The following is a 14,603-nucleotide window of genomic DNA, read 5'->3' as shown; positions in this document are numbered from 1 at the left end:
GCACATTAAAAGAAAGCACAGGTTTAGAGTCTTGACAGTTTTTGGAATCTACAATTGTTTAAATATGCCACCTAATGAGGCTCACTCATAACGTACGTGTATATACCGCCTCCAATTTTTGTTGTGTTAGGAGAAAGAGCTTTGAAGCATTCAGCTCTGGCCTGTTGAAATTCTATGGTTATAGCACCCCTTAGCGGTTTAGAGCTGCTAATGACTAAATAACACGGTGATTGCGGTGGTACTAAGCCTATTCTGGTTGACTGACAACTGTATACCATAGTAATGAATTCTAAACCCCTGAATGTAACCATAGTACTTCTGAAATGAAATAAAGTATAACGGATAAAAATAAACCATGACTGAAATTTTAAAACTCAGTCTGTCAGTGACAGAATAAGATTTCATGTGTAACCTCAGATTGGGTCCACAGCTGGGGAATAAGAAGAAATGTCCTAGTTGGGTAAAAAAGGCAAGTATGGTAAGGAACCATCAGAACTATCTTCACTTTTCATAGCCATTTTTGCAATTACTTTTAATCCACTGGTCCCAAGGTAATTTTTAGTCGCTGTGTTGACAGTTCCCTGTTGTCATGTTCAGACCTTCAGGTGATTTAGCAGAGTAACAACAGGTGTAGTTCATCACATTAACTCGCAATGTTCCATGTCTGTCAATGCAAAAGTATCCAAAAAAGTTTTGTCTTAATTTAAACAGTGTGTGGCAAATTCACTAAACAGTTGTGTTCTTTTTGAGCATGGTATTTCGGTGCAAAAAAAAAGAAAATCCTTTAAGAAGGTGCAATCAGCGCTGGAATAGCACTGCATTTTGAGTATTTAATTCATTGCCATTCAAGTCATTCCCATTCTTTTCCGTGCAAAAACTGCACTTTCAACATGTTAAGGCCAATTCACACCACCCCAACAAATGTCAACAAACACCAACATCCCAGCAGTTGTTGGGTTTTGTTGCGTCAGTGTGTTCACCCTGTTGCCATTTATTGCCATATATTGGTGTTCGTTGGCATATGTTTTCATCGACTGAACATGTTCAATCAGTGTTTGTCAGGTATTGAAATGTTTAAGCAGTCTGGTATGATTTTCCAACAAACTCTGACTTCATCGCAAACTGTTGTCATGAGGCGTAAGCATCCCTGCCAACTCATAGAAAATGCACACGAGTGCAACTGCATTGGTAGAGCAGGAGAAACGCAGTCAATCATATTTTGTAGTGAACTTGTTAAAGCATTCTATGTTAGTTCTGGGTTCAGGAGTTTGTGTGGATGACGCTCGTAAGGGAATATACACCGATCAGCCACAACGTTAAAACCACTTGCCTAATATTGTGTAGGTCCCCTCGTGCCGCCAAAACAGCGCCAACCCGCATCTCAGAATAGCATTCTGAGATGCTATTCTTCTCACCACAACTGTACAGAGCGGTTATCTGAGTTACCACAAACTATGTTAGTTTGAACCAGTCTGGCCATTCTCTGTTGACCTCTTTCATCAACAAGGCATTTCCATCCACAGAACTGCTGCTCACTGGATGTTTTTTGTTTCTGGCACCATTCGGAGTAAATTCTACAGACTGTTGTGTGTAAAAATCCCAGGAGATCAGCAGTTACAGAAATACTAAAACCAGCCCGCTGCTGTTACAGCCATCAATGCGGCACATCAAAAATACATTGCAAGATCACCACTGTTGGACATTAAATCTCTTGCTGTGAGTACTGCTCTCGTATTTGTGAGGTGTTGTGGAGAGATTAAAGTCTTTTGCTGATTCTGTCTGACTCAAATAAATAGTTGCAGTAAAAAAGGTTTAAATTGCTGGATGTCGTGAACTAGATATCGTGTACCCGCAATCTTACAGTTATGCGCTTTTGAATGTGACAGTGAGGATCGACCTGAAACACTTCAGTTACACTGAAGTGTGTCATTCTGCGTTCAGGATGCGAATAAGCTGTTTTGTGATGCGCTGTTTTCTGTATTGGAACCTTACTTATTCGTTACTTTGATAGATTTGTGCAATATTAAATAAAATTTGTCATATATCCTTTAGTAACCACGCTGAAATAACCAGTTACCATGCTTAGCATCCATATATCCCTCTGAAATGTGTCTGTTCGAGGTCACATGAACATAATGGAGTATAATTATTTATTATTATCCTCAACACAGACTTTCACAGCCTATTTGAAAATTGTTAGTTTTGCACATCCCTACTTCTCACTTGCATGAAAAACACAGATTATTTCTCAAACGCCATCAAATCACACAGAAAATGCAAACACTAAACTCAATGCAGATCTGCAATAATAAAAATATAATATTTCCCAAAATTTTATTGACAATCTCATATGTAAAATATTTTTGGAGCTGGATTGCTGTCCTCTAACAGAACTCTCTGAATGAATAATTTATAGCCTAATGTCACATTGAATACATGCTAAACATATTTAATCAATCAAGCATATATATTTGATAATACATCATGCATGGTTGGTTTAATCTGTAACTTCTTCCTTGTCAGGCTTCTTCTTCAAAAGGTGAACAACTAGACACAAAGATGCCAGTTTGTTGGTGTTTGATGGATCAGTGTGAACACATTTCTCAACATTCTAAATACAACAGGCAACTTTGTTGTTGTGTTGATGTCTGTTGGCATATGTTGCGGCAGTGTGAACTGGCCTTTAAAGATATGACTCAGGTGTCTAAATCTCAGAAGTGGAGTGATGCTGTACAGTCCAGGCAAAGTGAGAAGATTGCGGTGGTCTGCTGCATCCTCCACAATATAGAACTCAGATCCAGTTTGCGGTGGTCTCCTGCATCCTCCACGATATAGCACTCAGAATTATGCCGTGCAAATTGCGCTCAGCACAGATTTTATGGGCGCCTTTGCACCATTGCCTGATCTGCATCATTCCTTTAGTGAATCAGGGGCTAAACCAGCACAGACAGTGCATGCAAATACACAGCACTTTCACTGGGTGCAATACATTCTAAGTGAATTCCCCCCATATTTAGCATTTTTTCATTTAAAACCCATCCAACTTATTTTTGTAAGTATCTGTAAGAAAATAGTGCTTGTGCTGTCTTAACATTCATACATTAACTGTGACCAAGTGTCTAAATACTTTTTAGGGCCACTGTATGTGTTGTGAAGGCTCCATCATACAGAATGAATCATAACAGACCCGCTCTGCATTTTCCACTTCTCATTTGCATAATTTAAAGTTTCTCTGAACTTTTTGACACTCCCGACCGCCCTCAATGCTTCCTCTGCACCGCTGGCAATCCCACAATCCACCTCGCAAGTGTGCCACTTGACTCGATGAATGCATTGAAAATGCCCGCTCAGCTCCGCTCAAAATGCGCCAGTAGACACGAACAGTCAGATAGCTTGAATGCCCCATCTAACGAGCAAGGGCAGCGTAACTGCTGCTCTCGTGCACTCTCATGAACACTCACAGGAGATCAACTGATCTTTTTTTCTCACCAAACCTTATCGTATGCCTTCAAATCAAGGCATGAGTCGCATACAATATTTAGACTTAATTAGCCAAAAATATTAGACTTCTGAATAATACATTTGTGTCCTTTTTGAAGCTTGAAGAGGTGGTCACCATGAACTGCCATTGCATGACATCACTGAGCACAATTTTATATTTTTCAAAATTTCTCCCTTTGTGTTAAGAAAAAAAAAAGAAAGTCATATGGGGTTATATAAACACAGGGGTGAGTAAACAATTACTGAACTTTCATGTTTGGGTGAACTATCCCTATAACAAACAAGTTAGAACAGTCAGTGCTTTTGCTAATATGCCACATGTCTCTCCATATCTCTCTCTCTCTCTCAGACACATATACGAGCACACATTGCGGTCACACTCAGTCAGCCACTAATCAGGCTGAAGGACTATTATGCCTAACTAGGCGATTACAGATGATTAGACTGCATGTGTTACATGGCAGTGATTAAAAAATAAACAAGCTTGTTTTCCAACCTCCCGTCTCTGTATGTTTAATAGCCATAATAAATCAAAGGGGCCAAAGTAATAAGGCCTGTTTTCTGTTTCTTTTCCTCACGGCAGAATGAAAACACACACGGATACCTGTCTCCTACTGGGGCTGTTCTAATCACTCACAAGCTTGAATCATTTGGTCTGATTGGACCGAAAGGTTTGTAAATTTGGTATGATGAACTTCAATTTTGCGGCAGATAGAGTTGTAACCGACATTCGTATGATCTAGGATGGGGTGAATAGAGAGGCTAGGAGAATATGATGCTGTGAATTTTTAATGGAGAACATATCGGGTGTGTTAGTTTTTTGATCAGGGCAACACAGGGGCAGTGTATTAAAACTAGAGCTGCTGTGCCAGTACAATCACATCAATATATTGTGAATCTGTCCTCATGATATTGCAACAGCACTTAAGATTCTTGCATCAATATTTTTTTTATTGATAAGTGTGACGAGGAGGAAGGCTGGCCCCAAATCGGGCTAATCAGCCGAGGAGAGGATAAAGCAGAGCTGGTCGCGGCAATTCGTTTATGTTTGTCTTTTTAAGTTTTCATTAAACATTATTTTGACTGTTCAGCCGGGTCCCGCCGCCTCCTTGCCCATTTTAATCCCTGTTACAATAATTTATCAGTGTAGTCAGAGCTGCTTCTATAGTTCCTTTCACACATACAGCAGTTTCCAGAAAATTTACTGCAATTTTCAGTTTAGAGGTCATGTGTGAACATGACCCTTTTGAAAATACTGGTCAATTTTACCCTGGCAAATTCCCTTAATGCAGAGTTGTTTCATTAATACCTATAAATGTCCATTTTGATGGCATGTGTGAACAGCACAGGTTAAGTAAAGGCAACCCAATGATTTTCTTGTAATTTACCTGGTTGCAAGTGTGAAAGGGGCTTATGAGGCATTGTATGTAAAAAAGAAGTGAACCAGGAAGAGACTGAATATGATCTAGCAATTTTTGCGTCATTTTAATTGTGATCCAATTATGACACTGAAATGCATTAAATTGTGACTTGCATGGCGACATGTACATGTATCATATTGTGAAACATTTGCAATATCCAGCCCTACTCAAAACTTATTGAGCTATACTTAGACATAATTTTTGGGCATCATAGACAGATTAACAAGTGATGCATCTCGGATACATCCATTTACAGCTTCAACTGGCAATGTATAAATCTGAACAGATTAGGTATTGTCAAAAGGAGTCTTCGTTCTTTGAATTGTGTGTGTGTGTTGGGGTCTGATTTACACACAGTTATGCTCAGTTTGCCACTCCCCTCTCACAGTAGCACATTTGTTTTACAGTTCATGGCAGGGGGATGTTAACAATTAGCCTAGGGGCTCAGAGAAGGGAGTGATTTTTTTTAAAGGAATAAAGTAGGAAAGGGAGAAATGAGTGAGGCAGCTTGCACTCCTCATCTCCAGTCCCCTTAATTTAACAAAGGCCTCATTAAAAACTACTCAATAGCAATTGGCTGTCAAAATAAACAGAACACAAGGTACACATTGAGACAAAGAGACTAAGACAGAGAGACAGAAAAATAAATATTAATAATAAAGCCAGAAAGAGAGATAAAGAGTAGCAAGGAATGCAAGAACAAGGGGTTCTGAGCAATGGGCCAAGCACCAAGGAGAGATTTCTTAATATGTTTGAAACTTCATAACACTTCTACAAACAACCCCAACTTGCACCACATGCGGGCAACCCATGAGAAAAAGGCTCTCTCAACACGCTCATATTTCAAATGCTCCCGCGTATTTATGAAACATACACCGATCGCTGTTTGCAAAAACAACGAATGCACACTCACGACATCCTAACTAGAAGCAGAGAGCAATCGCTCAAGGAAAACCGATCCCTGTCTGCGTTGATTACAGTCTGGTCGGAGGAAGGGTGATAATATGTGCTGAACTTCCCGACACCATGCTGCACTGTTCCAGCATTTTACAAACACACTGAGAAAACCGAGATGCCGGCCAATGACTATGGAGCTCCAATACAACTCAAATCAGGCTTTAAGTAAATAATGACAAATATTGTTCCACTGACAAGGTGCTTGATGATATTGATATGGAAGGCCTTTCTTTTACCTCTGGGTCTACACAGCTACAGTGGGCCACGAAACAAATCATGAACCAAACACACATTTTGACACCTTGCTGTTGTACTGCTTTTAATAAGAGCAAGGCAAAAAAAAAAAAAAAAAGAAAATTCAACCAAAAATATTCACAGTAATGGCATTCATGGCTACTACGACTGCACAATTAATCAAATTTTAACCACAATCACAACTTCTGCCTCTCATGGTTATTAACCATAAATGTCTGTGGTATTATTGAGCTAGTAAAAAAAAAAATAAAAAAAAAAAACAACAGCCAGTTAAAGTTGCAAATTGTAGTTCATTCTCATTATGGGCTGTGTCTATGGATGATATACCAAATCACAAGTGTTTAAAAGTCTATTTTCACCTCAACTGATCTATCATGCTCACTTCAGAAGTTTGCTAATGACCAATCCATTTTCCTTTAAAGCATGTTCTGAAATGCGTAGTCGTGTGCCATTTGGATAGTATTTGTGCTCTTTCTGTAGCTTATTACCAGACACTATATTACAAACACTCAGAACACATGAGGTTCATGATGTTTTTTTTGTTGTTTTTTTAAGTCTCAGAATGCTTCTTTGAACAGATGCGTTCCGAGTTTGGTTCACTAACATGCACTGACCGCGTTATATTTAATGCGCTCCAGATAAAGTTTAAAGGGGTCATGAAATGCTTTTTTAATTATTTTTTATTATGTTTCTTGAGGATAGCTTACAATGTTAAAGGTTTTTGCACAAAAAATTGTCAAATATTTGTAAAACATAATTTTCCATCCTCATTCTGACCCTCTGTCAGAAACAATGAGTTTTAGGCTGCTTCTCCTTTGAAACTTGAAAGTAAATGCCCATTGTCCTGACTGACTAATGTCATTGCAAAAACAGTATCCCTGCCGTGTATTAGTATATTACTACACCGTAATATATTTAATTTCACTCTGCTTTCTTCACACATAATACAATTATTCAACTCAAACAAATGTGCTTTATCTGTTTATGTACTGATTTGATAAATAGCAGTGATTTTAAGCCCAAACCCAACCCGAATCTGAAATCGATCAATGTCTTTATAATCACTTCTTGCAAATACTTTTGCAATAGGCTGTATTTTATGTTAGCATCGTAGGCAACATTTGTAACAGTGTTGCAACTGTAATCACACAGTTTTAACAAGGCACGGCAGCCTCTCTACTCTAAAGCAGAAGGGGGTAAATTGCCTTACCATTTATCAAGTGCTGAAACTTTGCTTGGTGCAAAACAAACTGGAATAATGTTAAACAATGTAACAGTCACTTATTTGCACCCTGAACTTGTTCAGAATGTTGAATCTTTGACACCTGCACTAAAAACAATCTAGTCGCAGAGCAACAAATGAAACAGGTGTCTTGACATGCATTTTTGAAACTTGAAGTTCTTTTTAACACAGTGTCTAAAAATGTGCCAGTTCTGCATGAGACGCTGAAGAAACAGAGGGATGCGATGCAACAGTAAAAGACATTCGTCTAGCACGTTTACATAGGAAAACAAAGGTAAAACAGAGCAGATGCATGCAAAAACATGTTCCATTCGCGCGTGTCTGAGAGTAAGAGCGCGTGCGTGAAACAAGTTCGGTAGGCCTGTTTAATTTTTCATTAATTAAACCCGATCCCAAAATCCTACTTGAAAAACTGACCCGAACCTGGCCCGAAACCCGATGGGTTCTCAGGTCCCATCGGGCCCAGGTCAGGTTGCAGACCTCTACTTTGCGATAAACAAAATGACTGTTTATTACAAACACACTGATAAATTAAAGATTAGAAACAAATGGTTTACTTACCGGCATCACTGCAGTGTGCAATATAGTTGGCCCTGCCACATCTGTCAATAAAAGAAACATTGAAAAGCCTGCTGCATATTGTGAGAGATTCACAAAAGCGTCTGCTGTGACGTGTTGAACAAACAAGAAATCGCACATTGTAGCGATCAGGCACGTTATTAAAAATAAACTTAAGCCATTTATTCCTAATACTGGGATCATTCGGTGCAGTTTATCCACATCCAGGCACACAACAACTTCTGATAGCTATTCGACCTCGCAACAGTAACTTGAGCCACTCTCTGCTTAACAGTACACCCACGATGATGACGCATGTTGTGGGCCGTGTACATGCAAAGGAGCAATGTCTCGTGAATTCACGAACACACAGATTTCAAAACGAGACATTTTAGCAGAGTGGTAACTATAAATGCTCTTAGACTGGGGAGGAAGTTTTGAGTTCTGAAACTTACAGTACGTTTTTATAGTACAGTTACCTCTTATATGTCTAAATATCAAGAACATTTTTATTCTCCATTTCATGACCCCTTTATTTGCACATTTGTGTAATTCCAAATATGTCTAGCTACTCAGCTATACACCGAAACTTAAGTCCTTATGTTTTCTGCCAAAATATAGGCTTGAGATTGCAAAACAATGCTTTGTGCAAGTTACAAAATTATTACAAAAATATATTAACATTGTTTGTGTATATATATATATATATATACATACATATACATACATATACATACATACAGTTGAAGTCAGAAGTTTACATACACTTAGGTGAAGTCATTAAAACTCATTTTATTAACCACTCCACAGATTTCATATTAGCAAACTATAGTTTTGGCAAGTCATTGCCTTTAAACAGCTTGGAAAATTCCAGAAAATGATGTCAAGCCTTTAAGCAATTAGCCAATTAGCTTCTGATAGGCTAAATGGCTAATTGGTGTCAATTGGAGGTGTACCTGTGGATGTATTTTAAGGCCTACCTTCAACTCAGTACCTCTGCTTAACATCATGGGAAAATAAAAAGAAATCAGCCAAGACCTCAGAAAAAAAGTTGTGGACCTCCACAAGTCTGGTTCATCCTTGGGAGCAATTTCCAAAAGCCTGAAGGTACCACGTTCATCTGTACAAACAACAGCACACAAGTATAAACACCATGGGACCACACAGCCATCATACCGCTCAGGAAGGAGACACATTCTGTCTCCTAGAGTTTAACGTAGTTTGGTGCGAAAAGTGCAAATCAATCCCAGAACAACAACACAGGACCTTGTAAAGATACTGGAGGAACAGGTAATAGGTAGTAAAATGAGTCTTATATCGATATAACCTGAAAGGCTGCTCAGCAAGTAAGAAGCCAATGCTCCAAAACCGCCATAAAAAAGCCAGACTACAATTTGCAAGTGCACATGGGGACAAAGATCTTACTTTTTGGAGAAACGTCCTCTGGTCTGATGAAACAAAAATTTAACTTTTTGGCCATAATGACCATCATTATGTTTAGAGGAAAAAGGGCCGAAGAACACATCCCAACCGTGAAGCATAGGGGTGGCAGCATCATGTTGTGGGGGTGCTTTGCTGCAGGATGGACTGGTGCACTTCACAAAATAGATGGCATCATGAGGAAGGAAAATTATGTGGATATATTGAATAGAAATCAACCAGGAAGTTAAAGCTCAGATGCAAATGGATCTTCCAAATGGACAATGACCTCAAGCATACCTCCAAAGTTGTGGCAAAATGGCTTAAGGCCAACAAAGTCAAGGTATTGGAGTGGCCATCACAAAGCCCTGACCTCAATACGATAGAAAATTTGTGGGCAGAACTGAAAAAGCGTGTGCGAGTAAGGAGGCCTACAAACCTGACTCTGTTACACCAGTTCTGTCTGGAGGAATGGGCCAAAATTCCAGTAACTTATGTCAGAAGCTTGAGGAAGGCTACACAAAATGTTTGACCCAGGTTAAACCATTTAAAGGCAATGCTACCAAATACTATCAAAGTGTATGTAAACTTCTGACCCACTATGAATGTGATGAAAGAAACAAAAGCTGAAATAAATCAATCTCTCTACTATTATTCTGACATTTCACATTCTTAAAATAAAGTAGTGATCCTAACTGACCTAAGACAGGGAATGTTTTCTAAGATTAAATGTCAGGAATTGTGAAAAAAACTGAGTTTAAATGTATTTGGCTAAGGTGTATGTAAACTTCTGACTTCAACTGTATGTATGTATATATATATATATATATATATATATATATATATATGTATATATATATATATATATATATATATATATTATATATATATATATATATATATATATATATATATATATATATATATATATATATATATATATATATATATATACACACACACACACACACACACACACACACACACACACACACACACACAGGTGGCCAAAAGTTTGGAATAATGTAAAGATTTTGCTCTTATGGAAAGAAATTGGTACTTTTATTCACCAAAGTGGGATTCAACTGAACATAATGTATAGTCAGGACATTAATAACGTGAAAAATTACTATTACAATTTGAAAAACAAATTCAGAACTTCAAAGAGTTCTCATCAAAAAATCCTCCATGTGCAGCAATGACAGCTTTGCAGATCCTTGGCATTCTAGCTGTCAGTTTGTCCAGATACTCGGGTGACATTTCACCCCACGCTTTCTGTAGCACTTGCCATAGATGTGGCTGTCTTGTCGGACACTGCTCACGCACATTACAGTCTAGCTGATCCCATAAAAGCTCAATGGGGTTAAGATCCATAACACTCTTTTCCAGTTATCTGTTGTCCAATGTCTGTGTTTCTTTGTCCACTCTAACCTTTTCTTTTTGTTTTTGTTTCAAAAGTGGCTTTTTCTTTGCAATTCTTCCCATAAGGCCTGTACCCCTGTGTCTCCTCTTTACTGTTGTTCAAAAGAAGAAATATGTATATGTAGCTATCTGTGTTTTTGGGGGGCTTTCACACTGACAGCAACTAGCAAACCAGATGTAATTCTTTTTCAAAGAGAGTTGGGGATTTGAGGCTTCATGAACACCAGAGACTGTTGCCGATGCATCAAAGTAGAGTTCAACTTTACACAAATGAGCTATGACGTGATGCAGTGAAGACAGTGGAGCTTACGTGAAACGACACATGATAGAACACCTATTGTCAACTGACAGAACAGCAACATGGTGGCTGGCAACAATTAAATCATTTTAATGTACCTTTATGCTGTATGTTTGCTAATATGTGAGCTGTGGGCATCTGTGTTCGGTTTACACAGACATTACTTCTTCAGTGTTCTTCACACGGAACGCATCTCTGCACTAAATAAAATCTAGACACAGCTCCATGAATAGTGCAGAATGCAGGTGTCTCAAGACACGTTTTTAACAGTTTAAGTTCTTTTTAACTTGAAACAGTGTCTAAAACTCTGGCGCTCCTGTGTGAGATGCTAAAAAAACAGCAAGAAGCAGTGCACCGGTCGAAGGTGTCCATCTAGCGCATGTTAAAATAGGAAAACAATCTAATCCTAGTGCAAGCGGATGCAAAAATGTGTTGGGTGTGAACGGCCCCTAACAAATGCATTCAAATGTCTTGCTCTCACTACAGTCAGAACAGCCCCCAAGTACAACTGATTCTATGCATCTCTTTACTCAATAACTATCAAGAATTTTACATTTAGTCACTTGCAAATTATTAAAAAAAAAATCTGCTGCCATACATTTAGATCATCTTACCAGCATAAGCTCAATACCGAATATCTAATGTTATGAAGAGATCTAGCAGTGAGCTTGCACACAAAGTATTTATGGATCAGACTAAAAGGCAAAGCACTCTCAAAATGTCTGGCAAAGCATGTCAGCCTATTAAAAAGACCACCATGGTATGTAGGAACAGCGTGTTATGGCACAAAAAAGGCTCTTATCCCTTTCACTATTTCTAAGTGACCTGCCAATGCTACGAAATTAGACCTTCATTTTAATGATCATTCAAAAGAAACTTGTCTTTTCAGTTAAACACTTCAGGAAAGAGTTGACATGAGATTTCAAAAGAGAACTTTTGAGTGGGAGTTTGGTTGTGTCAATCCTGCTACCTTTTGTGAAACCACAGTGTACAGCCAAGAACACAGGGATTTGCAGTTTCTTTCCAGGAACACAAATCCTGTCTGGTGCCTATTTAGCGCCCCATAGTCCTCATGTATAGTGACATATTTTTTTCCACTTTGCTGCCCAAGACTTGGGAGAACATTCTTCAACAAATCAAAGTACCTTTTTATGCATCCTTCCCTCTGTTCTTAAGCGTATATGAGAGAGCCTTGTGTTTAATACATGCCTTAACATACTTGCCATAGTAAATTGCCACCATGTGATGTTCAAGCTGTCGTTACATAGTCAATCTTCCAGGTTTAAGGGGGTTTCATGCAAATGGATATTGACGTATGTTAAGAGGCTTGTTTTCCTTGTGTGCAAGTCCACAAAAAAACAAACATTAGTGTATTGGGTTAACATCTGCAAGCAAATGCAAGGGACCTATCTGATATCAACTGACATAGTTTCTGTAGTCTTATTTGCTACCCATAACAAGCATTAAAGAAACAGATCGGCCAAAAATTGACATCATTTATTCACCATCATGATGTCTCCAACACCAGTGTTGTGTAAGTTACTTTCAAAAAGTAATCCACTACTGATTACTTCTCTAAAATTAATAATCTGCTTACTTTACTGACTCCTTCATTGAGAAAGTAATCAGATTACTAACTACTCTGCTTTGAAGTTACTTTCTAAAACCAATCAAACCTGTGAAAAAAACAAATGTGACACTAATAGCTCTTTTAGTACTTTAATATTGACTGAAAACAAAAACAAAATTACAGCAATATGACAAAGACAGCAACTTGGCTAAAGAGATCCAATGCATTTCCAAATATGCAACAACTTTCTTATTTCAAATATGCTGTAGTAGTATCTTCAGGTGTGTGTGTGTGTGTGTGTGTGTGTGTGTGTGTGTGTGTGTGTGTGTGTGTCCACTATCTACAACCTTCTTAGCTATGTGTGGCATGTATGTGTACAGTATGCTTGTTTACCTGTGTTTGTGTTGATGTGAAAGACAGAAAAAGAATACTAATGAACTGAAAACATTTCTGAAAACATTTGCAAACAGCTCTGATAATAAATCCATTGTGTATTTGAATGCTTGTTGTTTCTGGAGTGGTGGTGGCGTATTGGGCTAAAGCACATAACTGGTAATCAGGTTGCTGGTTCGATCCCCACAGCCACTACAAATGTGTCCTTGAGCAAGGCGCTTAACTCCAGGTTGCTCCAGGGGAACTGTCCCTGTAATAAGTGCACTGTAAGTCGCTTTGGATAAAAGCGTCTGCCAAAATGCATAAAAATGTAAAAAAAAAATTACAAATGTTTCTTTTCGGTGTGAATATACAGGTTTGCTTGTGTGTTGCATCATGCATGTGTATGTGTGTATGTACAGTATGTCTATTTGTGTGTGTACATGTGCAGCATGTGTGTGTTTAGACAACTTTACAGAGTAGATTATTTCTACCTCCCTGCTTGTGCTCGGACGAATTGAGTATCCTTTATCACTTGCACATCTGTAACACTAACGCATTGTGTCTGTGTTTAATTGTGTACAGTACATAAAGAACATAAAAGAGCCGTTTGCTTAGCGACGTCTTTTAAAGACACCGTTCCGCAAATGTTTCCACCTTGTGAGCAATATATCCCTCTGTCAGACGGGAATGTGCGCTGTTTTCCATATACACCTGAAGCCGATCCCTTCTCCTCCCATTGGCAGCTGTAGAGGGACACAAGACGGAGGCGCATGAGGATGGGGTAGAGTGCGGAAATTTGAGGAGGATTTGTTGCCGGCCCACCCTTGTGTGCCTCTCTCCTCCAGCCAGGGCTGGGAGCACGCCGACACAGAGCTCGCTGTGACTGATTGTGAGCGCATGAAATCTCGAAACGCTTTACTTTTGTTTTCAATTAGAATAAACAACTACACTCTGCTGCGTCCATAGTAACACAGCTCACTCATCTGCCGTCGCCTCGATATGTGTCCTTCATGCCATGGTGGTTTGTTAGAGTGCATGTTCATTAGCTGACACAGCAACACACATAAAAGTACTAACATAAGAACGTAATACATTTTAAAATGCATTCTACTTAATTCATATTATTGTTTTAGCAATAAATGTGTAATCCAAATAATGTAATTTTATTCATGTCTGTAACTGTAATCAGATTACTTATTTTTTTAAAGTAACGTGTTACATTACTGCATTACCACAAAATTTAATTAGATTACAGTAACGCGTAACTTTGTAATGCGTTACACCCAACACTGAACACATATGACTTTCTTCCATGGAACATAAAATGAGAAAATATTTACACTGCTATTTTCTATAAAATAAAAGTGAATGGGACGGATGCTGTCAAGCTCCAAAAAGGACACAAAAAAAAAAGCATTATTAAAGTACCACAAAAGTAGTCCATACAACTTTAGCTTCAAAAGACTTAGAATATAGACAAGTCTAAAGGACTGCACTTATAGTGCTTTGCTGTACCCATCCCCATTTACCTACATTGTATGAAAACATGCTAAACAATCTGCGATTTCTTTAGTGTTCCACAGA

General features: G+C 38.4%; 1 protein-coding gene across 9 annotated transcripts in view; it reads right to left on the bottom strand.

Moving 5' to 3' along the window:
- LOC127414759 (exocyst complex component 6B-like) overlaps positions 1–14,603 on the bottom strand; it is a 187,583-nt gene that overhangs the window by 43,729 nt on the left and 129,251 nt on the right. For 2 of the 9 annotated variants that reach the window (XM_051653075.1, XM_051653084.1), the window contains one exon: positions 12,786–13,762. The exons of the other annotated variants lie outside the window; for them this stretch is intronic. In XM_051653075.1, coding sequence (XP_051509035.1) covers positions 13,697–13,762 — 66 coding nt within the window. In that variant the 3' untranslated portion in view covers positions 12,786–13,696. Of the gene's footprint in view, positions 1–12,785; positions 13,763–14,603 lie in introns of those variants that run through there. 9 annotated transcript variants of the gene reach the window in all.

Source organism: Myxocyprinus asiaticus, chromosome 2 (assembly GCF_019703515.2).
Source record: "Myxocyprinus asiaticus isolate MX2 ecotype Aquarium Trade chromosome 2, UBuf_Myxa_2, whole genome shotgun sequence".
In the NCBI taxonomy this organism is placed as follows: Eukaryota; Metazoa; Chordata; class Actinopteri; order Cypriniformes; family Catostomidae; genus Myxocyprinus; species Myxocyprinus asiaticus.
The sequence above is the reverse complement of the archived record's forward strand: the minus strand, read 5'-3'. Positions and strand labels throughout refer to the sequence as shown.